This window comes from Ahaetulla prasina, chromosome 8 (genome assembly GCF_028640845.1).
Source record: "Ahaetulla prasina isolate Xishuangbanna chromosome 8, ASM2864084v1, whole genome shotgun sequence".
Taxonomy (NCBI): domain Eukaryota; kingdom Metazoa; phylum Chordata; class Lepidosauria; order Squamata; family Colubridae; genus Ahaetulla; species Ahaetulla prasina.
In genome coordinates this window covers 52422208-52447396 of record NC_080546.1, presented here as the reverse complement: position 1 = coordinate 52447396, position 25189 = coordinate 52422208, and the positions used below count along the sequence as shown (strand labels likewise).

The 25189-nt window shown below is 40.5% G+C and overlaps 1 protein-coding gene across 4 annotated transcripts in view; it reads right to left on the bottom strand.

The window, feature by feature from the left end:
• Positions 1 to 2097: 2097 nt before the first annotated feature.
• The window catches only part of IRF2 (interferon regulatory factor 2), a 42973-nt gene continuing 19881 nt past the window's right edge, over positions 2098 to 25189 (bottom strand). For all 4 annotated transcript variants that reach the window (XM_058192761.1, XM_058192763.1, XM_058192760.1 and 1 more), the window contains exons 2-9: positions 23608 to 23702; positions 21950 to 22049; positions 14702 to 14878; positions 13566 to 13612; positions 11289 to 11403; positions 9341 to 9505; positions 8257 to 8303; positions 2098 to 3284 (exon numbers count right to left, since the gene is read on the bottom strand). In XM_058192761.1, the coding sequence (XP_058048744.1) occupies positions 2970 to 3284; positions 8257 to 8303; positions 9341 to 9505; positions 11289 to 11403; positions 13566 to 13612; positions 14702 to 14878; positions 21950 to 22049; positions 23608 to 23694 (1053 nt within the window). In that variant the 5' untranslated portion in view covers positions 23695 to 23702 and the 3' untranslated portion in view covers positions 2098 to 2969. The remainder of the gene's footprint in view (positions 3285 to 8256; positions 8304 to 9340; positions 9506 to 11288; positions 11404 to 13565; positions 13613 to 14701; positions 14879 to 21949; positions 22050 to 23607; positions 23703 to 25189) is intronic.

The following is a 25189-nucleotide window of genomic DNA, read 5'->3' as shown; positions in this document are numbered from 1 at the left end:
TTTTAGAGTACCACACCAGTTTTTCATCTATCCACAGATGATTAATGCAAATGATAGCAAATCAAACTGAACTTCTTAAACCAACCATGCTTATTTTACTACTTTATAAAACAAAATTTTATTTCAACTTTCCCATTTGGGGAGTGTTAAAAACTGTACTTTGAAATTTACACATAAAACAATCTACAACCAAGTTTAATGTTTTATAGAAACATAGGAATTGTCTTTGACCTCTGATGCAAGTCAATTTTTTTGGTTAAAATGAATAGAAAATAATAGAAAAACATTTGAAACAATTGTTTTGTTGATATGTTTTACATTTGAATTAAAAATTTGTTTCGGTAAAAAAAAAAAATCTTTGAAGAGCAATTCTTAGCCTTTGCATTTATGTAGATTTGCTACATCATTATTGGGTTTTGAGGATTGAATAAGCCAGTGAAGACCGCATGATGGCTGTGGACATCACAGCAAATGTGAAATCTTTAATTTTTTTAGAGAAGTATAGTTACTGATCTCATAATCATTCGATCTCACAGTATTTTGGTATTCTTGGTTGAAATATTGCATGGTTTGAGACAAGTATGCTCAAATTACATGAGATTTCAAACAAGAATGCAATATTGTGAGATTTTTGATACCCAGACTAAGAAAAATCTTTGTAACCCATCAGATTGTCAGGCCCCATTTGGGAACTATTCATGTGAAAAATATTTCTGTGCATAGTCAAAGGCCAACATAGAGTTCAAGTAACTATTTGAAAGATTTACCATATATTATTATATACAATAATAACCATAACTTAGGTATAAGCACAAGGTAGATCTATCTAAATTTCTTGATGTGCACTAAGCAAAGAAAGAGATCTTTCAAAAATAGTTATTGAACGGGAGATGCTCAACACTGTGAGCAAACTTCTGGTTATCCTACTTTTCTACATGCAGCCAAGCTTTTTCCAAATTGGCCCTGGAAGTTAAATCTATTCCACCGATGCCCATTAATTCCACTAACCAGACAAAACCCCTTGCATGTTTTCAGTATTTCTAGGCTAAATATCTTTTCATAAAATGAATTTCTATATTTGTTTCATGTTTTTAATGGTCTTAAAAAATAAACCAAGTATAATCTTCAAGTTTGAAGGTGTTTTATGTCTCGTCTAATTTGTTCCTATTCTTGTTATCTTTTTAAACATTTTCCACTGTTAATGCCTGACATTTGTTTGCTGGGATTGTATGCTGTTAACTCCATTCTTTGGTTAATCTCTTAATCCAGTTGTAGAGGATAAGTGGAAATCATAACCAGGACCTTAACCCTATGGAACCTTTATGTTTAATTACAATCCAGAATTAAAGCTACCACGTTGTCTACCAGTTAGACATTAAAGTTGCTCTAACAACTGTCTTTCTGCAACACTTTTGATACTGAACTTCCAAAGTAGGTATAAAGATGTCCTGCTCTGCAAGATGGATATAAACTAGGGCTCTGTGTGCTTCAAACATTATTCTGAAAAAGTGTGACATGATATTTGGGGCGGGACTCGGAGCACTGCCCTTCTTTAAAGCAGTAGGATCTATTTGTGGTGAGGAAATCAGAAGGAATGTCATGATGATTTTCCAGGTCAATTGCAAAGTATCTCAACCCTCAGTGTATGTTTTTGAAATTCTGGAAGAAAATGATACATTGCGTACTTTTAGCAATGAATAAATTAAATATGAAGTATTTTATTTGAAAGTAGGCTCATGAGGCCATTTAACATGTTTCATGTTTAAAAACTAGGAAATAGCATTCATTTTATTTCAGGACCTGCTGAATATAATTCTCTGATTGAATTCCATGGCGTTTTGTTAAATATTTGTGTTTTGATACAATTTTTGAGCCCGGGTATTCACCATTCTCTTCTCCTTGCTCAAGTTTGTTGCTCATCACAATATTTCTCAACTCACCCCTTATATGATTTTAAGCATTTCATAAATGTAGACAAAGTATTTATTTAAAACTTAGCTATATGTAATATTTATTATTAATCCACAGGATATTTTGATTGCTACATAAAACTCATTATTTCACCTTTACAAATTGTAAAAAAGAGAAAAAGAGAGGAAGAGAGGGAGAAAATGAAAAAAGAAATGTGCCACAAAGATGTGATAGCTGCTGACAACCAAACACTAAATTGTAAAATTATAAATTTGCTGTAGAAAAGATAAAAAACTTGAAACAATTATATTCACTTTAGAATTTTACTTTGAATAAAATATTCCACTGTATAAAAAAATAAAAAAGCTTACTCTGGTTAGAATTAGGGAAAATTTTCTTTAAAACCTAGGAATTTGCATAATATATCTGTAATATATTTTCTTCTATTGTACCACACAGATTTCAAGCATAGCAGATTAGACACAAATAAGACAAGCACTCTTCAAACAATCTGTGAAATGTACATGGGAAGTTTTACCTTCCTTTTTAATTCATATTTCCAGATTCCAAGGCTACATATGTCAGAAAAGCCCTCAGAAAGATCAAACCTGGAGCTTTAAATGTGCCATTAATTAATAAAAGGCCTTTTTTGCAAGTGCTATTTTTTTAATAAGGTGCGAAAGCAGACTGCAATATTGCTAGTGCTGCATTATGTACATATTAACAATAGATTCTGCAGAAAAAAAAATCCAGCGAGTTCACATTTTCTTTCCTTCCAAAGGTTTGGAGTTCATTATGATGGCTGCAAGAAATGAAGTGCTTCTGTTTGGAGGGATGCTTGAGGAAGCTTGGCGACACACTTCTAAGTGAACCTCCATTCCCTGGACTGTAATCTTGGAACTCCAACATTCTGATGACCGGAGTCCTGAGTTTAAGATGCTCCAGTGATGGAGTTGATACCCAGTCATATCCTGTACTATCCAAGTTTTCCTTAAATTTGTAGATATGCTCCTCAAAGCCATAAGATATCATCTCCCAGGAACATATCAATGAATGGCTTAGCTGCTCTTGACTCTTGACTGAGTGATATCTGAGGTTTTCTTGATGACACTTGCCCGGTTTTCATGATCTGGAGGCCTGCTAGTATAACTGGTAGAAGCAGAGCAAACTATCTGTTGGAGAGGGTGATCTGTAAAAGAAGGCCATGAGCTGCTATAAGGCAAAGGGCAGCTTTCTTCTTTGATGGTCACCTGGAGGTCAGGTTGGTTAGAAGTCACAAAGGTGGCCATACCAGGAAGTGGGTAATTCCTTGGGACCAAATTGGTATAAAAGCGCTTCCCATCAATGTTTTTCTTTTGCCACTGAAGTTGACTCTGCAGAGAAGAATTGATCAAGTTACTTATTTTGTTAACTCCAATAGAGTATTTTTATTTATTCATTCATTCATGGTATTTGTATCCTGCGCTGCTTCTGGTAGTCTTCCCTCATTTTAACTGCAGAACAACAATCCTGTGAGTTACTCTAGTCCAGTGATGGCTAACCTTTTCCGGCCCGAGTGTCCAAAGTACGTGTGTGCCCGACCCCCACAAAATGCAAGGCATGTGCAGCCCCCATGGATGTGTATGCGTCCTATATGTGCACCCCCCTCCATATGCACGGCAGAGACCCGAAGACCAGCTGGCTGGCAGGAGCTGAGGCAGAGCTGAACTGGGGCAATGGCTTGCAGGCCCACAGAGAGGGCGCTGCGTTCCACCTCTGGTACGCGGGGCCATAGGTTCGCCATCACAGCTCTAGTCCAAAGTCATCCAGACAACTCTTTGATCAACTGGGGACTTGAAACTTGGTCCCTAGTCAAAAATCCAATACCCAAGATAGTGTACAGGTAGTCCTTACTTACCAACCATTTGTTCAGCAACCATTCAAACTTACAACAGTGCTGAAAAAGAGGATTTATAACTAGTTCTCCAAGCTATGGATGTCATAGCCTCTCTTTGGTCATATGATCACAGTTCAGGTAGTTGGCAACCAGCACACATTTTATGACAGTTGTAATGTCCCACAATCACATGGTTTCCATTTGCAAACCTTCACAATCAGCTTCCAACAAGTGAAGTTACTGGGAAGCTGGCAGGAAGTTACAAGCTGCAGTTGTGTGATATCATGCTTAACGACAAGAACCAGAAATAATGTTAAATTGGCATGGTCATATGACATTTTGCTTGCAAATGTGCTGCTTAGCAACAGAGTTGCTGATCCTAATTGTTGTCAGTAAGTGATGATTACACTAACATGTTAAAAAATATCTAATATTGCTCATGTTAGCTGTTGTATAAAAGAGCAAACGTGCTGACAAGGACGGAATTCTTGCAGTGGTATGTGAAACACAAGGTAGACTTTTCTGGCCTCAATTGTGCACCATGTTGCAACAAGTTCAGTTTGTGCCATACGGATTTTGTTGCTTGGGACAATGCTTGTGTGCAAAGAAAAGGGCTGCACAGGCATTTTTCCCTCAATGCATAAGCTAATGGAAGGACCAGTTGGGCATATTTACTGTATTTACTGACCCTATTCCCAACAATGACATCTGATCTCTGTGCCTTTAGGGAAAGCTCTGCATGTGCATACAGGGGCACTCAAGAGTTCCAAGTGTTCATGGTGCCCAATTTACATTACCCTGTTCAGACTTTTTAACGAACACCAGAATAAAGCTTCTATACAAATCAGCGTCACAGTTGATTAATGAAGAACTATGTTCAGGTAGTTCTCAACAACCACAACCGAGACCCAAATTTCCATTGTTAAAGTAATGCAGTTGTTAAGTGCAATTTTATAACCTTTCTTTTGCCATGAATGTAAGTGAATCTCTATAACTATTCAATGGATCATGTGGTTGTTAAACATATTCAGCTTTCCTCCACTGACTCTGCTGGTTGAAGCCTTCTAGGAAGGTCACAAATGGCAGTCAAATGACCTTGGGATCCTGCAACTGGTGTAAATACATGCCGGTTGCGAAGTGCTCAAATTTTGATCACATGATCCTTTTTTCAGTGCCACTGTAACTTTGAATGTTTGCTAAACAAGTGGTTGTAAGCCAAGGACTTGCTATAGAAAATTTAAGTGTCAGGTCTCTTCAAATTTAGGTCTGTTCCCATCTTGTATCAAATATAGCAAAACAAATATTACCAGCCAGGAAAAAAACCCACCAAGGGCAAAGTGAAACTTTCCCCATTTGTAGCTGTAAATTATTTCTCTCCATCTTCGAGAAGTTACAGGTTTCAACTTCCCATATAGTTCCATCGCATACCTCCTAGTTTACCCTTTTTTCATAAAGTTCAGCAGAAAGCAAGAATGCTCAGCTTTGGCCCAGCTTTACAGAAAAGAGAAATAATCATTCAAAAAGCAGACAGAGATTTTTTTAAAAAAATCAAAAATAAAGAGGAAAAACTACAATGAAAAAAAAAAAAGGAGAACAATTTGTTTCCTCTTTCTTTCTCATACAACTCGTGAATAAGACTGGGTAGAAATATTATTCATCTCCCAGGTACAATGTGTTAAAAGCTTTCCAGCAGCATGGTTAGGAGAACTTCCTGCCATTGTGTTCAAGCACATGTGAACTCAGGAAATCCAAAAGACAGAGCTTCTGACTAAGATATAACAAAAAAGTATCCTCCCACTGTAGCTTTGTATATATAAAAGATAATAGGCACTAAAGCTTATGAAACCCAAACTGGATGTTTAACTTTTCCATTAAGATTTTGTTGTTTGGTGAGTAAAAGGCCATAACTTTATCCTGGGGATTGATTTCAATTGCAATAAAATCATGGCTACAAAGAATGACAAGAAGCAAGTTGAAGTGGAAAATATATATTGCATCAAAATAGATCACTCAAACCATTAATTATTAGGATTGTCTAAAGTATTTAAAGGACATGCTTTGCAAATGTGAAAACTACAGATCCTTTGGAAGGCTCACAAGGTTGTTTCCAAGGCTATTTCACGTTTGTACTTCCACAGACAACTGGATTACCAGGGAAAGGCAGCAGCTATTGTGTATGCATACCTCCATACAATACCACTCATTGAGATGTCAAAATAGCTGCAACATCTGGAAAATTTATATTTTTAAATTTTATTGTGAGATAACTTATTTGCCCCGTGCACTTTGCAAACCGCTGCTAGTCCATATAAGAATTATGCCTTCTGTACAGATTCAGTGCTTTATAAATTCAATGGGTATAACTGCACTATAAATGAAAATGCAAAAATAGGAAAAGAATTGGCCTAGCTTTTTGTGTGTTGTATGTGGTACAAGAAGTCCTATGATGGGGAAAAAAAGGCATGCAGCATCTGCTCACTAATGCTGAAATATCAGTCACGGGTCTACCCATCTGGTCTGGAAAATGGTCTCCTGGCTCTGAGCTAAATTCCTTTAGCTACTTCAGCTTAATCTACAAACTGGGCAAGTAAGTATTCAGATGGGCTTGGAATAATTCTATGTGACTTGCATAGTACTGAACATGAACAAACCGGGCGCTGTAATTCCCCTAGAAGTTGCTAAATCTCACATCCCTTACAGAAAAGTCACTGCAGCCAAAGCTACAGAGCTCAAGGGACATTCTCGCTGGGTTCACACGCTGTGCTAAACCAGTTTGCTTAATTAAGACTTGATGAGTCAATCAAAATTACCTGACTTCCCAACATGCAAAGCCAAAACAAAGCAAATCACTCATTGGTTTAGCTTGATCTGTAAACCTGTACTTTGCCTGCTGATCTGGAAATTAAACTTAACTATGGATGGTTAAAGTTTTGGGTCTGTTTAAAGTTCAGCAGCAGAAGCTTAAAAAAAATCTCTGCCCCAAGCAACCAGGGCTGTTATTTAATATACTTGTTGCATCTCTACTGGACCTGCCATGATCCTTCAGTAGTCATAGCATTTCAGAAGCTAAAACATCATTTCCAACCTGATCCTTCTCGATCTATTGGAATACAACATCCAGTCCATTGGTGTCTAAAAGCTGGCTATAATGATGAAGTTGCTTTTAATATATCTAAAGAACAATGGGCTGAAAAAAAGTCATATTCCTTTTTTGCTTCTGTTCCCTTGCTGCTACCTATATATAAAGTATTTGAGTTTTATTTTTTTGCTTGTTTTATATATGTTTAATGCCTGTATATACTTTTTGTACTTTACAAGCTATTCCATCTTTTGTGAACAGGAAAACCTGGCTACAAAATTCCTAATCATCATACTTAATATATGGGTCAACGGGAAGAAGGGGCAAATTATTTTGCTAATACCGTGACTTAATAGGGACCATATTTGCTCTTTGGTCATAAGCCACATATCGCAGCAGGAGGGGAAGGGAAAATACTGCCCATTTTATTATTGATAGAGTTTCAAATAGTTCTTGTTAAGATGCTTAAACCTATTCCTGTAATATTTACAGAGTAATCTCATCAGAAACAATAATATCTTAGAAGTTCAGTCATGACTTCTGGATTGATTTCAGCTGATTGGAGCATAATGGGTCAGCCATCACACTCTGGGCTTCTCCTTTAACAAGGCCAAGCTGTTTGAAGGAGCCCGTCTTTAGTGGCTTCCTTCAGGATCCCTTTTATCAATGTGGATGCTGAGGAAAAAGGAAAAACTCCTCCCTCTGGAAAGCCTGTTCCTAGTTTTCATCCTTTTGGAAAATGGGAAGATTTTTTTTATGAAGAGTTTTGATTATTCTACTACAGGTAATCCTTGACTTATGACAACTGAGCCCAAAATTTCTGTTGCTAAGCAAGATAGTTGTTAAGTGAATTTTTGGCCCATTTAACGATTTTTCTTGTCACAGTTCTTAAGTGAATCCTGCAGTTGTTAATAACATGGTTTTTAAGTGAATCTGGCTTCCCCACTGACTTTACTTATCAGAAGATCACAAAAGATGATCACATGATCTCAGGACACTGCAACTCTCTTAGATACGAGTCAGTTGCCAAGCATCTGAATTTTAATCATGTGACCACAAGGATGCTGCAACAATGTGAAAAATGGTCATAAGTCACTTTTTTCAGTCATTATAACTTCAAATGGTCACTAAATGAACTGTTCTAAGTCAAGGATTACTTGCATTTGCCATTTCTTAACTTCTTTCGTCATCTCTGTTACTATCACTGTATTAGTAGTATCTAAATGTTATTGTTCACTGTTCCATCTGTCATAAGACATCTTGCAAACCTTTATAAAGAAAAGAAATGATATTGCCTTCTAAACATCAATAAATCAAACAAACTCCTAAAAGCAATGAAGAAAAACCTATTTGGAATATTAAAAAGAAAACCTGGAAATGTTTTACTTACTTGTGGATTTTCTTCGTCACTCGGGATGCTATTTGTTGTTTCACTTTCTGATGGACAAAGCAGGGATAAAAAGAGGAATTCTTCAGAAGTATGAATAGCCAATATAAACAGAAATTCACTATAGTTATTTTGTTTTAACCATCATCAACTACATCTTTTCATATCCAAGAAATAATTCTATATCCGTCTAGTAAGTTTTATGTAAAACCAGTTAGTTCTTATTAGCCACTGGAACAGAGGGCAAAAGTAATCTAAAATCAATAACCATAAATTTCTTTTTTTTAAAAAGATATAGAATTGTTTGTATATGAGGGCCAAAGGCGAACACTACTATGTGTAAACTTCCTTCAGGGATAAGAGGTAACTCTCAACTATTTCTGCATTTGCAGCCATGATTGTTCATAGAGACTGCACATTACATTGGCTTATCTGCAAGTAATGTTTTAATTCCATGCCCAAGAAACAATAAAACTCATTTTATTTGATAATGTTGATCTAGACTTCCAGACTTAAGGCTGCTTTTTTCAACTAAAGATACATTGATATCCTAGTAAACTGTGTTTTACCAGAACATTATTGGTCTTTGGCTGTATTATGATATAACTGACAGAAGGAATGCATGACAAGATTTTATGCATAATAGCAGATCAAGATTAAATCACTGGTAAACCAGCTGCATTACATATGGTAGGTCCCAGACTGAGTCTTAGATGTCTCATAGGGAAATATAAAAAAGATCTTAATTCCTTGAGTCCATATAAATGACAATGATTTCCATTTTTAAAGACAGATAAAACTATATGTAAAAGTGAAATGAAGATTAAATGCTCTTCAAATTAGCTATTGTCTTTTAAGGAACTAACATTTTATTGATTTGAGCTTTTTTAAATTTAATTTTAAGCACTTTTAAGGAACATTCAATGTTAGTGCTGATATTTGATTTCCATACAGCTTTCTTTCTTAGAAGAAATTTTTTTATGTTGATTACAATGGTTTTCCCAGAGCATCAGTAAAATCTCTTCCAACTAACCTAAGCAGAAAAGGAAATATCTGTTAAAAATTCTAGTATTACAAAGCTACTGACCTGCGTAAGAAGAGACAGGAGAAATTTGTAGTGGATATAGTTGACTCATGCAGCTGGGCTGCTCATCACATTCTGTTGTTACCTCTACTACTTGGCAAACGTCTGGAGGATTGGGAACTATCATGTGATCCCCAGAATCAACCTCAAAATGTGATTCTCCTACAACTGGATATGATGGCAAATTATAATAATGGTGATTTACATGCAGTCATATGAACAAATAGCATATTTTAGTGATTCTGAATGCACTATGGTTTATCATATTTTCACACCATAAAATTGGAAAACGTCAGAGAATCTAGTTTACAAAATCCCACTATACAAAGAGATGTTGTGTGTAAGGCATATGGGCAGTGAATATACAAATATTTGGTTTTCTGGGCCATGGGTTCCAGACTGATTCTTTCTCCATCACCACTTGCAGTCAATTAGCTTGCTGTGAATATTTTATTACAATAGCACCTTAAAGAGTTCACCCAAACAGTATGGGAGGGCATCTCAGAACTTTGATAGTAGATGAAGCTCCTATGTGTATGCCATCACTCTGCTAAACAACTAATTCCCACAACACTGTCAAACTATTTACTAAGACTGTATTACTATTATTCTTCTCATCCTTCCTATTACCTAACTCCACCCACTTATGACTATAACCATGTTGCTAGTATTTTTACGAGTTATATTGTTCTGTTTGTTTCCTAGTATGATTTGATTATTAGTAACCTATGACAATCACTAAGTGTTGTATCTTATGTTTCTTGATTAATATATTTTTTCCTTTTATGTACACCAAGAGCATTTGCACCAAAGACAAATTCCTTGTGTGTCCAATCACACTTGGCCAATAAAGAGTTCTGTTCTGTTCCATTCCGTTCTGTTCTATTCTATTCCTATACCTATACATATTCTATTCCTATTCTATAGAGGGATACCTTTTTACTGCTGCAGGCAACATGGTGCAAAAGACAGGGTGGGAGGGAGGGAGGGAGGGAAGGAGGAAGGAAAGTGATTATTGGCAAACCCATGGTTTGCAGAGGCCAGCATAACCTTCCTATTGAACTAATCAAAGAAAGGGAAGAAATCTAATATATTAATCACTTAGTGTACTAACATTAAGTTTTCTGAATGAGAACAGGTATTATTTTTTCTTCAGTTAAAGATGTATGTATGCTAGCTAAAGAATGACCCTGTTTTGAAGCACTCCAGCATATTTGTGTTTTTCAACACATTTGGACATCTCCAACAAACCCAAAAGATTTGTTAAGCTCATTCCAACAGGAGGAAGAGAGAATAGGATTTGCATTTTTCCCTGACCATCCATAGCACATTTTCTCTATTCCAGCTCCAAGGTAGATGTACAGTATGTGTTCGAGGAAGACTGGATTTTATGGATCTAGTCATATTTATAGTATTCCTTGGATCAGTTTTCTAATACCTCATTTGGGAATTATCAAATTAGAAAGGATGGGTTTTGGAAGCCCCAAGAGAGGGAAGAAAGATTTCCAAAGTGAGAATTTTCCCATTCAGGTCAGAGTTCTCAATTCAGCCTGGGTGAAAAAATTCTGAAAATCTTACGTTCAGGGTTGCCCATCCAGAGTCTGCTGATCTGCAGCATTATTTATGCTCAGAAAGATACAGTGGAACTTAGGGGCACTCCTGACTAACTAACTCTGACTAACTAACTCTTTAATGGGCCTACTCTAAACAGGACTAAATCTGTAGAAAAATAACTGCTAGATAAAGAGTTAAATTTCTTCTTTCACTTCTACCATTTCCCAAGAGTTTTGTTCAAGGTTCCTAACTAAATCAAGACCTAATTATTGTGTTGCTATGATACTTCTGATGTATTACTGTTCAGTATGAAAACTGAACTTACAAAGCCAAAATTCTTGCTCTAGAAGTTTGCCACACAAGGAAAAGAATGTACTGGACTACTGCAGCTGCTTACCTACAATGTTTATTGTACTGTCAACTTCAGTTTTTATTGTCGAAGACAAGCAGTAATTAGAAAATTCTGGGCTTGTTCCATTACTCAGCTGATAAGAGCACTCCTCTGGTTCTTGCTAGAAAGAAAGCAATGGAAAGATGATGCATTGATAGGCACTCAGAAATATATGTCATCTTCTGACTGATCATCAGCTAAACCTATCCCATACCATTTCTTTGGCATTCTGCAGGCTAAATTGAAGCAGACTAGTGTCTCATGCTGTCCAATCTCGGAACTGAAACACCAGCCATTTTATTCATAAAAATAGTCTGCATTCAGAAGAGCAATGCACAGAGTTTACTCTGAGGCCTTCTAAGAAATATGCTTTGCATTAAGAAATTATCCTAGGTATCACCGTCTCCAACAACTCTTCTTATTAAATATTTAACATTGCCTTCCAAATAAACTCAAGTGATTCGAACTAAAATGCAAATTTCTACTTCCTGCAAAATAAGATCCATAAAACTTAAATTAGGCACTCTTGGGCATTAACCACAATACAATAAAAACACCTGGGTTTGGCACCCACAAAATGTCCTTTGATAGTAGCATATATTCTTTGTTCACAAGGCTCTTCCAATCCCAGGAAGTGAGAAATGCAACATGGACAAGGAAATCCCCTTTCTTAATCAATTTCTGATCATATATTTGGCAGTCCAGATCAAGAAAGAATTCTTGTGTTTGTGTTCATCCCTTTGGTTTAGTTTTTTGTTACATATCTTTCCAAGGAAAAAGAAAATAATAGAAATAAAACTCTCCATTTTGATCATCAAGAAGTTCCACCAATTTCTAGTTGCTGATACAGAAAGCTGTATGTATAATAAACTATGACACCATGAGATGGAAGAAAATGTCCCAGTATCCAAGTTAGACTTCTTAATAATATGTCTATAATGGAAATACTTATTTTATTAACTAAAAGTATAATTTTTAATAACAAATAATAATTACATTGAATAACTTGCCCTTCCAGTACCTGTGCCTTAGTCAGAGTATCTAACTAGTCAGTGTAACTATCAACCATAATGTCCATCCACAGCAAAAGTACAATATAATAAAAAAAGAAATAGATGGTGCAGGAAAACAAAAGTCATAACTGATTTGGGTTTTTTCCAATAAAATAAACATCTGCTGCCTGAAGAGGAAGTTTCTTGCCTCCTCATAGGGCAAAATTCTATATTTTTGTTTCTGTTTCTGAAGCCTGCAAACATACTATTGAAACTTCGTAGATAATGCCTATCGACATTGGAAAATGCAGTCAGATAATTGCATTGGCTGTTACTAATGTCACACGTGCTGAGAAGAGGAAGGGAAAGGTCTCTCCGTTTAATTCCTTGTGCAGAATATATTATGAGAATTAACCTTTCAAAGACAAAACAATTATTTAATACAGAGCCAGCTGACAATTATCACTTTGTATCTTCCTAGAGATATTTGAGTACTTTTTTGATGCCATAAAAACTCCTGGGATAACTGAACAGATGGATGGTGAATGCAAGACCACAACGCATCATGGTACTGTTTGCCATGAGTTCAGTAACTAGAAATTGGATAACCAAAAAAAATGTCAATATTTTTCATGAGCCAGCAGAATGGTCTCAATCCAACGGTTAGAAATATATTTTGATAGTGTCTTATAATACAACTTTCTCCAGAAGGTGTAAATGCTCCAACACTGGAAATTTTCAAGAAGAGATTAGATAACCATTTGTCTGAAATGGTATAAGGTTTCCTACCTAAGCAGGAGGTTGGGCTAGAAGACCTCCAAGGTCCCATCCAACTCTGTTATTCTATTCTGTTCTGTTCTGTTCTAATAAATCAACCAGTATTACCTTTAAAAAAAACAGAAGCAAACAATATCTAATTCTGCTACACTTTGGTTTTCATTTCAATAATCATGGTTGTGAGAAAAGGAGACTCCTTATTAGAAATGTAGTATTGGAAGAAGTAGATTGTATTTCTTCCAGTCATGTGGGGAGGGTAAAATGTGAGCGTTCTCTCTCATAGACCATGCTCCTGAAAAGGATCAATCTTCACCTCCAATTACTTAAAATAACTAATTATATTAAGCATATTTTCCAGCTGGGTCAAGTATTATGTCTGAATGAAGTTTAGTGAAGAAAAAGTCTGTTTAGTCCTTTTGCTAAAAAGTGTTAATAAACTGAAATAATTTTTCAGAATGTTTTAATCCAGAAATGATATCTTCTTTAGCCTTGAAATGATAACAAAAAAAAATACCTTAATTTGTTTGACTTTATCTTCCTTGTCGGACTTCGGTTTCTTTCCTGTAGAAATATAAGAAAAGATATTTACAGTCATTTCCTGACAAAAATTAAGACCATTATTTGCAAATAAAATTTTTTCACATGAACTTAATAGAATAATCAGGTCAGTAATACCTGAAAAATGCTACTTGTTTAAATCATACTGAAAATATGTGAAGACACACAAACAGAACTGACATTATTCTTCAAGATCTCCCATGTCAATGAGGAATGGAATCCCTCTCTACATTGGGAATACAATAGCTAGTATTATTGTTTTTCTTTTCACTTTCTGGAGTTGTCTTCCAAAGTAATAAGATACTATGCTTTTCTAACCACCACCTGCCAAAGCAAGGAGAAAAAAGAAGCTAAAATTTTCTGCAAAATCTTATGAGATTTTTTTCTCATTTTCATTTTTAATTATTCATGTCAGGGAGGTGAGCAAAGTACCAATAGAGCTATCATGGTTTTGATCCTTCCCTTTTTCTTTGATACAAACTTATATTATTGATACATCAGAAAGGGATGAATGCAGGGGTCCTTATCATAATTTACAATATTTTCTATTCTGAATAGCAATGAAAGACTTTTCCCCATTTTCTGAAAAGGGTCATTTTTTTTAAAACTGGGGTGCCAGGAATTAAGTCAGGACTGTCATCTGCTGGGCCATGCGCAACTCTTCTTTTCTTCTTTGGTTATCAGTTTTAAGAATGGGGGGGAAAAACAACCATGGAATTCAGTGATGTCATATGAAGTGCTGACAGAGCCAAGACCATTTGTATTCATCTGTACAGCTGTCAAATGTTTCAGTATGGAAATGAGTATTAAAAAAAGACTTATTTTTATTTTTCTTCTTTTTAGGTGGTTGCATTCACTTAATAGATGTGCCTGTGACCAAGAAAGAATACCTGCCTATTGATCCACATGCATCTCATCTGTCTTTTCCCAGCTTTCTCCTCTAGTTCCCTAAGTGTATTGAGGTTGTAAGCTTTATTTGTTTTGATCAAGTGGAAATTCTGTGAACTGGAGTCTTGATATATTGAGAAATCTCATAAAAAGCAGTTAGCTGTTGTCCAACAAGTTACTAATTACCACAATCCTTTCATTTACCTTTCTTAGAAGGCCTCTCAGATAACGGCAGCATCCGATACACTCTAAAAGCATTGTTCCCTTTCTTGATGCTTTTGTCTTTAACTTCTTCTATGTCTGGCAAGGAATTCATCGCACATCGAAAATTGGCCTTCCATGTCTTTGGATCTGCTTTATCAACTCCTGGCTGGTACTTTCCTAAGCAAAAAAGGAAGAAAAAAATTCTTGGTAACCGGACTTTATCTTGAAGTGGAAGAGACTGTTGTTGTTACACCGGTTTAAAAATCAATGATTAATTTGACGAGGGGGGGGGGAGGAAATGCAGTGCAAACAAAGGCCACAGAAAGACAGGAACTGTGAAAAAGTGATACCGGATTTTTCTTTAATTTAAAATATTTGTGTAGCAGTTTCAATAAAACGGTGAGGGGAACTTGGAAAGGACCTTGGAGATCTTCTAGTCCAACCCTCTGCTCAAGCAGGAAATCCTATACCTTTACAAACAAATATCTCTTCTTAAAAACCTCCAGTGTTGGAGCACCTAACCTCAGAAGGCAAGCAGTTCCATTGATTAATTGTTCTAACTGTCAGAAAATTTCTCCTTAGTTCTAGGTTGGTTCTTTCCTTGATTAATTTCCATCCATTTTTTCTTATCCTGCCTTCAAGTGCTTTGGAAACTTTCAGGTGCTTTGGAGATTTTCTGATATAAATCTATAATACCATTGGTTTAATCTACCAAAAACTATTCCTATAAAACTTTAACTTGGGACCCGGAGAGGTGGCATGCGAGGAAGAAGAATCTGTGGGGTTTTTTAAATCGTTTTTTAAATAAGGGTTTTTTAAGGGGGGGGAGGGATTTGACGGGTGGGGGTGAGAACCCGTCGGGGAGGGATCCAGCCCCTGTGCTAGTTCGCGACACTATTCCATCTTGTCTGAAGGCAGGGGGAGAGGACGTTCCAGGTTTAGAGGGATGTTCGATCTGTACGGTAAGTGGGAGAGGCAGATGTGGCGGGGGGGAGGGGCCGTACCGAGTTGTGGGAGCACGCGTTCGATGTCTGAAAGCGATCGCGTGCTCCGGCCCCTCAGTCCCTACCTGCCTCGGTGGCCATGATCCTCAGAGCTTGGATCTTCGGCTGATGTTATGTAATGCCCGGTCCGTGGTTAATAAGGCTCCCTGATTTGCGATCTTATTCAGGGGAGTCCGCGGACCTTATGGGCATTACGGAAACCTGGTTGGGCCCGGGGGGGGGTCCCCCTTGTTGAGATGTGCCCTCCAGGTTTCCGAGCATTTCATCAGCCGAGGGTCCAAGGCAGGGGTGGGGGGGTGGCGGGTGTTATTAAGGAGGATCTAGAGCCCAGGGAGACCACTGTTCCTCAGATTGCGGCTGTGAATCCTCTATGTGCGGTGGGGCTATAGGAATCAGTTGGGCTTGGTGATCGCACCTGGCTCTTGCTGCGTGACCACAGCCCTGCCTGAGCTGTTGGAGGTACTTGCTGCTGTGGCGGTTGAGACCCCCAGACTTATAGTCATGGGGAATTTAACCTGCCATCAGTCGGCTTGTCATCGACGGCAGCTCGGGAGTTCTTGGCTTCCATGACGGCCTTGGACCTGATTCGAGTAAATGATGGCCCTACGCACACGGGGGGAGGCACACTGGATCTGATTTATATCTCTGGACAGTGGTTAAATGATCTGGTATTAGATGATTTAGTAACAGAACCAATGTCATGGTCGGATCATTTTCTCCTTCGCCTAGACTTCCGAACCGCCATTCACCACCGCAGGGAGACGGAACCTACACGGTGGTTCCGTCCCAGGCGCCTGATGGACCCCGAGAGGTTCCTGACGGAGCTTGGGCCATTCCCTGAGGAACTGGCCCACGGCACGACTGAGGAACTGGTCGTGGCCTGGGAACAGGCCGGGGCCTTGGACCGTGTCGCGCCTTTGCGGCCTCTGACCCGGCGTAGATCTCGACCGGCCCCTTGGTTCTCCGAGGGGCTGAGGGAGATGAAACGCCGGAGAAGACGCCTGGAGAGCACCTGGAGGTCCAGTCGCTCCGAAGCTGATCGGACACTAGTTAGGTCCTATTCTAGGACCTACCTAGTGGCAATGAGGGAAGCGAGGCGTTCCTACGCCTCCACCCTCATTGCGTCGGCAGATAACCGCCCGGCCGCCCTGTTTCGGGTGACCCGCTCTCTCCTACATCAGGAGGTGCGGGATGACCCTTTGCAGAGCCGAGCCGAGGAGTTTAGCGGTTATCTATACGATAAAATCGCTCAGCTGAGGGACGGTCTGGACCAAATTTGGGATGATCCAAGCGAGGGAGAGGAGGCACGTCTTGTTGAGCCCATTTGGGATGAGTTTGACCCTGTGGCTCCCGAGGACGTGGACAGGTTGTTGGGGAGGCTTCACGGCACGACATGTTTACTGGATCCGTGCCCTTCCTGGCTGGTACTGGCCACTCAGGCGGTGACACGAGGCTGGCTCCAGAGGATTATCAATGCTTCTTTGTTGGAAGGGGTTTTCCCTGCCACCTTGAAAGAGGCAGTGGTGAGACCCCTCCTTAAGAAGCCCTCCCTGGACCCAGCTATTTTGGGTAATTATCGTCCAGTCTCCAACCTTCGCTTTGTTGCGAAGGTTGTAGAGAGTGCCGTGGCGCGACAGTTCCATTGATTAATTGTTCTAACTGTCACAAAATTTCTCCTTAGTTCTAGGTTGGTTCTTTCCTTGATTAATTTCCATCCATTTTTTCTTATCCTGCCTTCAAGTGCTTTGGAAACTTTCAGGTGCTTTGGAGATTTTCTGATATAAATCTATAATACCATTGGTTTAATCTACCAAAAACTATTCCTATAAAACTTTAACTTGGGACCCGGAGAGGTGGCATGCGAGGAAGAAGAATCTGTGGGGTTTTTTAAATCGTTTTTTAAATAAGGGTTTTTTAAGGGGGGGGAGGGATTTGACGGGTGGGGGTGAGAACCCGTCGGGGAGGGATCCAGCCCCTGTGCTAGTTCGCGACACTATTCCATCTTGTCTGAAGGCAGGGGGGGAGGACGTTCCAGGTTTAGAGGGATGTTCGATCTGTACGGTAAGTGGGAGAGGCAGATATGGCGGGGGGGAGGGGCCGTACCGAGTTGTGGGAGCACGCGTTCGATGTCTGAAAGCGATCGCGTGCTCCGGCCCCTCAGTCCCTACCCGTTCCTCGGGTGGCCATGATCCTCAGAGCTTGGATCTTCGGCTGATGTTATGTAATGCCCGGTCCGTGGTTAATAAGGCTCCCCTGATTTGCGATCTTATTCAGGGGGAGTCCGCGGACCTTATGGGCATTACGGAAACCTGGTTGGGCCCAGAGGGGGGGGTCCCCCTTGTTGAGATGTGCCCTCCAGGTTTCCGAGCATTTCATCAGCCGAGGGTCCAAGGCAGGGGTGGGGGGGTGGCGGTTGTTATTAAGGAGGATCTAGAGCCGAGGGAGACCACTGTTCCTCAGATTGCCGGCTGTGAATCCCTCTATGTGCGGTGGGGCTATAGGAATCAGTTGGGCTTGGTGATCGCGTACCTGGCTCTTTGCTGCGTGACCACAGCCCTGCCTGAGCTGTTGGAGGTACTTGCTGCTGTGGCGGTTGAGACCCCCAGACTTATAGTCATGGGGGATTTTAACCTGCCATCAGTCGGCTTGTCATCGACGGCAGCTCGGGAGTTCTTGGCTTCCATGACGGCCTTGGACCTGATTCGAGTAAATGATGGCCCTACGCACACGGGGGGAGGCACACTGGATCTGATTTATATCTCTGGACAGTGGTTAAATGATCTGGTATTAGATGATTTAGTAACAGAACCAATGTCATGGTCGGATCATTTTCTCCTTCGCCTAGACTTCCGAACCGCCATTCACCACCGCAGGGAGACGGAACCTACACGGTGGTTCCGTCCCAGGCGCCTGATGGACCCCGAGAGGTTCCTGACGGAGCTTGGGCCATTCCCTGAGGAACTGGCCCACGGCACGACTGAGGAACTGGTCGTGGCCTGGGAACAGGCCGCGGCCGGGGCCTTGGACCATGTCGCGCCTTTGCGGCCTCTGACCCGGCGTAGATCTCGACCGGCCCCTTGGTTCTCCGAGGGGCTGAGGGAGATGAAACGCCGGAGAAGACGCCTGGAGAGCACCTGGAGGTCCAGTCGTTCTGACGCTGATCGGACACTAGTTAGGTCCTATTCTAGGACCTACCTAGTGGCAATGAGGGAAGCGAGGCGTTCCTACGCCTCCACCCTCATTGCGTCGGCAGATAACCGCCCGGCCGCCCTGTTTCGGGTGACCCGCTCTCTCCTACATCAGGAGGTGCGGGATGACCCTTTGCAGGGACGAGCCGAGGAGTTTAGCGGTTATCTATACGATAAAATCGCTCAGCTGAGGGACGGTCTGGACCAAATTTGGGATGATCCAAGCGAGGGAGAGGAGGCACGTCTTGTTGAGCCCATTTGGGATGAGTTTGACCCTGTGGCTCCCGAGGACGTGGACAGGTTGTTGGGGAGGCTTCACGGCACGACATGTTTACTGGACCCGTGCCCTTCCTGGCTGGTACTGGCCACTCAGGAGGTGACACGAGGCTGGCTCCAGAGGATTATCAACGCTTCTTTGTTGGAAGGGGTTTTCCCTGCCGCCTTGAAAGAGGCGGTGGTGAGACCCCTCCTTAAGAAGCCCTCCCTGGACCCAGCTATTTTGGGTAATTATCGTCCAGTCTCCAACCTTCGCTTTGTTGCGAAGGTTGTAGAGAGTGCCGTGGCGCGACAGCTACCCCAATACCTGGATGAAGACGTCTATCTAGACCCGTTCCAGTCCGGCTTCCGACCCGGATACAGCACGGAGACAGCTTTGGTCGCATTGGTGGATGATCTCTGGAGGGCTAGGGACAGGGGTTATTCCTCTGCCCTGGTCCTATTAGACCTCTCAGCGGCGTTCGATACCATCGACCATGGTATCTTGCTGCGCCGGTTGGGGGGATTGGGAGTGGGAGGCACCGTATATCGGTGGTTCTCCTCCTATCTCTCCGACCGGCCGCAGACGGTGTTGACAGGGGGGCAGAGGTCGACCGCGAGGGGCCTCACTTGTGGGGTCCCTCAGGGTCGATTCTCTCGCCCTGCTGTTCAACATCTACATGAAGCCGCTGGGTGAGATCATCAGTGGTTTCGGGGTGAGATACCAGCAGTACGCTGATGACACCCAGCTGTACTTTTCCACCCCGGACCACCCAAATGAAGTTGTTGAAGTGCTGTCCCGGTGTTTGGAAGCCGTACGGGTCTGGATGGGGAGAAACAGGCTCAAGCTTAATCCCTCCAAGACGGAGTGGCTGTGGATGCCGGCACCCCGATTCAGTCAGCTGCAGCCGCGGCTGGCTGTTGGAGGCGAGTTATTGGCCCCAAAGGATAGGGTGCGCAACTTAGGTGTCCTCCTGGATGATCGGCTGTCGTTTGAAGATCATTTGACGGCCGTCTCCAGGAGGGCCTTCCACCAGGTTCGCCTGGTTCGGCATGCCTTATGCACAGTCACTCATGCGCTTGTTACCTCTCGCTTGGATTACTGTAATGCTCTCTACATGGGGCTCCCCTTGAAGTGCACTCGGAGGCTTCAGTTAGTCCAGAATGCAGCTGCGCGGGTGATAGAGGGAGCTACACGTAGCTCCCATGTAACACCGATCCTGCGCAGGCTGCACTGGCTGCCTGTGGCCTTCCGAGTGCACTTTAAGGTGTTGGTTATGACCTTTAAAGCGCTCCATGGCTTAGGACCTGGGTACTTACGGGACCGCCTGCTGCTACCACATGCCTCCCACCGACCCGTACGCTCCCATAGAGAGGGACTTCTCAGGGTGCTGTCCGCCAAACAATGCCGGCTGGCGGCCCCCAGGGGAAGGGCCTTCTCTGTGGGGGCACCCACACTCTGGAACGAGCTTCCCCCGGGTTTACGTCAAATACCTGACCCTCGGACATTCCGTCGCGAACTGAAGACACATCTCTTTATCCGCGCGGGGTTGGCTTAAATTAGATTTAATGTGAAATTTTATCAATTTTTAAACGGGGTTTTTAGTATGGAAATTTTTAATTTTAGGCTAATTTAAATAAGTTTTTTAAATGGTATTTTAATCTGTATATTGTATTGTTTTATCTTGCCTGTACACCGCCCTGAGTCCTTCGGGAGAAGGGCGGTATAAAAATCAAATAAATAAAATAAATAAAAATAAACTGATCAAAAACATTGAAGAAATGTAAAGGTTAACTGGGCTGCACACTACCAAGAAGGGTCCGCATTAGCTGAAGATGTCCTGATTTGAACCTAAGTTGTTCCATCACCTCTGTGGATGTGGTATCAATTGACAACCACTCCCAAGGCAGACTCCCTGGAGCCCATTGAACCAGCTCCACCCTTACAGATGTGCCTGAGTCCAACTTCTGGAGAAGTTGACTGTTTTCTGCATATGCCCAAAGGCCAAATATAATAAAATGCTTTTTGTAGGCCACAAGCGTATCCCCATATTCAAGTGTGGTAGTTCTTAAGAAGTGGAGCCAGAAGGCCGAATCACTTTCAGCATATGGATAGAGGGGAATTTGGTTTCATTTTGTTTCACAACTCAAGTATTTGCGACAGAGGAATCAGAATCAAGACCTTTTAGACTTTACAGCTACACAGAGTTCTAGATCAGTGGCTCTCATGTCATCACAGAGGGTCTGCGATGGCTTGGAGAAATGTTATGATTTAAATGTAATGAATTAAGTCTTGGTGGTCCATGGCCACAAAAGGTATTTAAAGGGTGTCCATGGTAAAGAAAAGGTTGAGAACCACTGTTCTATACAATCAAATCAGCACGTTTCTCATTGATAGTCCATATTTAGCCACACGTGGTTCCAGAAATCAATTTTCAGGAGCAAAGCACACGGACACATCTGATATTTAAGTGATTTTGTTTATATTTCAAGGACTCTCTTTCCCAGTGTTTCTCAACATTGCCAACTTGAAGATGTAGGGACTTCAACTCTCAGACTTCCCCAGGCAACCATGCTAGCTAGAGAATTCTGAGAGCTAAAGTCCACACATTTTCAAGTTTCCAAGGTTGAAAAAATACTGCTCTATCCATTTGAAACAGAGAGGGCACTTTAACTTACTCTACCATGTTTAGGGTACTAATGCGTTTGATCACACAGAACAGCAAAACAGAAAGTAGTATCAATGAGAAAAATAGAGAAATTCAATAAGAAACCACCCCAGTAAAAATAAGTTTCCGTACCAGTGTGAATGGCCCAATTCCGAAATAAAGGAGCATCTTTCTCGACATCCCACCCGTGACGTGCGGCATGCATCCAAGGAATCTGAAAAATCTTCTTTTCCTGAGGGATGGGAATCAAGTAGGACACATAAAGAATTAGCTCACAAACTTAAATCTTAGATATTCACAAATAGTCTAGCAAAGCTAGACAATCAGTCACCCAGTATCACCAGAATGTTTAAGAACCCATCACTGTCAGGCTCTTTTAGATCTCTGAATATATTTGTAAATATTTTACTTTTTTAATAGCAATTTGTCATTCTGCCTGTAGCATTTACTTTATTTATAATATTGCTTTTTTGGTTCACATATAGAGGTGGGCTGCTCTGATTTGGACTAGTTGAGGTGAACTGGTAGTTGCAACCCATGGGTGGGCCTGCCCACCCACCCAGGCGCTATCTCATCATATATTGCCATGTTTTTGAAGCGTGTATGTGCGTGCGCTCACATTTTCAATGCTGGGCGAATCGGTTATTACAACTGACAGCAGCCCACCACTGTTCACATACCACAATCAGCATTCTTAAAAAATGATCACAATGATGGTTGCAATCTACTTTTTTTTATATTGGGTTTAGAAGAAGAAAGACAGAGAGAAGCTGAGATGATAAGGGTATTTTGGGAGGGCAAACAAGAGATGATAGAACTTTTAAAGAGGTATTTGTCAAACTTGGCAATTTTAAGATGAGTGGACTTCAATTCTCAGAATTCTGCTACTGGTTGGGGGATTCTGGGAGTTTAAGTCCACACATCTTAAATTATCAAGCTTGAAAAGCACTTATTTAAATCTTTAAAAATGAGGATGCTGATGAGACAGCTCTTTATCATTTCTCTCCCAAAATAATATACAATTAGCACATGATGCATGAATCAATTAATATTAATATTAAGGTACTGTGTGTTATCACACTTTGAAAACCAACATTTTTAGATTTTATAGGCTTCTTGAGGGAAGACTTTTCTCTAATTCCCTCTATTTAAGGGAAAAGATTTAGTAAATCCCACTGGTCCATTTAATCTATCCCAGAATTCATATATAAACACACAAAGGCTATAGAAAGTATCATTCAGAAAGCCAAATAAAAATCTTCCTCCTTTTTATAGAGATCATGTAACTGGATACCTCTTTGTTTGTTACAAAAAAAGGGGAGGCAAATATTCTAGTTACAAGTGAATCAGGTGACTGGCTTATCTCTGCTTTATAAATCAGAATTATGGACAATGGCTTGACCAAAGTGAGCATAGTGTTTGTTATTAAGGCATTTGACAGCATTTGAAACGAGTGCTTTGTAGTGTGTTACCATGAGTGAAGCTCCCCTTTCCTGGAGAATTAAAGCCGCCACATCTTTTGGGAGATTCAGGTCTGTGCATATTTGGACTTAGTCCCAGAAAAAATTCTGTGTGCATGGACAGAGAGACAGACAGACACCCACACACACCACAAAGAGGCAACCTTCTAGGCAGCAAACAACAAAACAAACTATCCAAAGCATGTGGCTCATTCATTTCACTTGTAGTAGCATACTATGCAAAACATTCTTTGGAACATTATGCAGCTTTGCTTTAGAAAAAACGGTCTGGTTTATTTCTCACTGCATAACAATGCAGGCTCGCCTTACCTCATTTAGCCATTTCAGCCCTGGGATTTTGTTTGAATTTATTTGTTCCTCTAGCCATGGCCGCATTCGCATTCTTTCCACAGGCATTGTTTCCTCTGCAAGAAGAGGAAGTACTGATTATTTTGAAAGCCAAATTCATATTTCCTTTTGATTAAATACTCAAGCCAATGAATGCTGAATGTTTTGATGTACAGTAAAACAATATCAACAGATTTAATCTTGGTTAATCTTTCTTGAATGGTTTAGTCCTTATGAGCATTTACTTTATACTCAATCAGTGAAATGTCTACATCTCTTGACAATTTTCAACACACCTTCAGCTTAAGAATATCCTCATAAAAAAAATTAAGCCCTCTTTGAATCTTGCTGATCTCAAGAGAAGAGCTAAGTATACCCCCAACCTTTTCCCTAAGATATCAGAGAGACTTTTGGCATAGAAATGTATACACACATAATTGGGAAAATATGTTAAAGCTAACTAAGACTGGTAAGGTTTCTAACTTATACCCTGTAAACTTATACATTCACTTGTAACTGAGTTATCCAAGGAACTCAGTCCGAGTGGTCATTGGTGAATTAATGTTGGATCAGATTGGTGGGCCCTTTACGCTCTTCCAAGAATACATCAACCTATTTTTATTGAATTTATTGAGATTAGAATCATTTATAAACCATAACAGTGTCCAGAGAGCAAATGGGATCATACATTATGTACCTGCAATATAATTCATCAGTAAAATGATACCATAGTTACAATATATGAATCAGGAATGTCATAATGGATGGATGCTGTCATGCTTCGAGAAAATAAACTGATATGCTGGGCTAGGCTGAATATAGAACTGACCTCATACCAGATCAACACATACAGTTAGAATGTAGACAAGTAACAATTAGAGCATAACCTCCAGTGTGTTTTCTTTATTTAGTCAAAAAGACACCAAACATAAATTAATTAGTACAGCATTGTTCTAAAACAAAAAAAAACATGTTTTCTGCTGGCTTACTATTTTATACATTAGTTCTGCTACATCAAATAGCTAAAGAGCTTCAAAGCAGCTACTATTCCTAGATGGCTCACATAGGAATGCTTAAGGCAGGGGTTAGAAAAATGCAACTCCCCAGAGGCTGTCAGATTACACTTCCTTTCAGCCCTAGCCAGCATACTCAATTCCAGGGATAAAAAAGGAGGTAGTTTAACAACTCCTGGAATCCCATATGCCTTACTACATGTGTTTGGGGGTTGGGGGGACAATTTCCAGGAAGGCACAACAAGCTGTTTCACATGCAATGTTAAAATATTACGGTAATTAGAGTGGGCCTGAGGAATCAATTAGAAACGTCCCAAAGGTCCTTTACAAGAGACAACTGGACTTCCTTTGTTTTGTTTTGTTTTGTTTTTGAAGATGTTTCACTTCTCATCCAAGAAGCTTCTTCAGTTCAGAACTGAAGAAATCTCTTGGATGAGAAGGGAAACATCTTCAAGGAAAAACAAAAGAAGTCCAGTTGCCTCTTGAAAAAGCACCCTTGGGACAACCATGACCGGAATGACTTAAGAATCTCCTCAGAAATCAATTAAAAA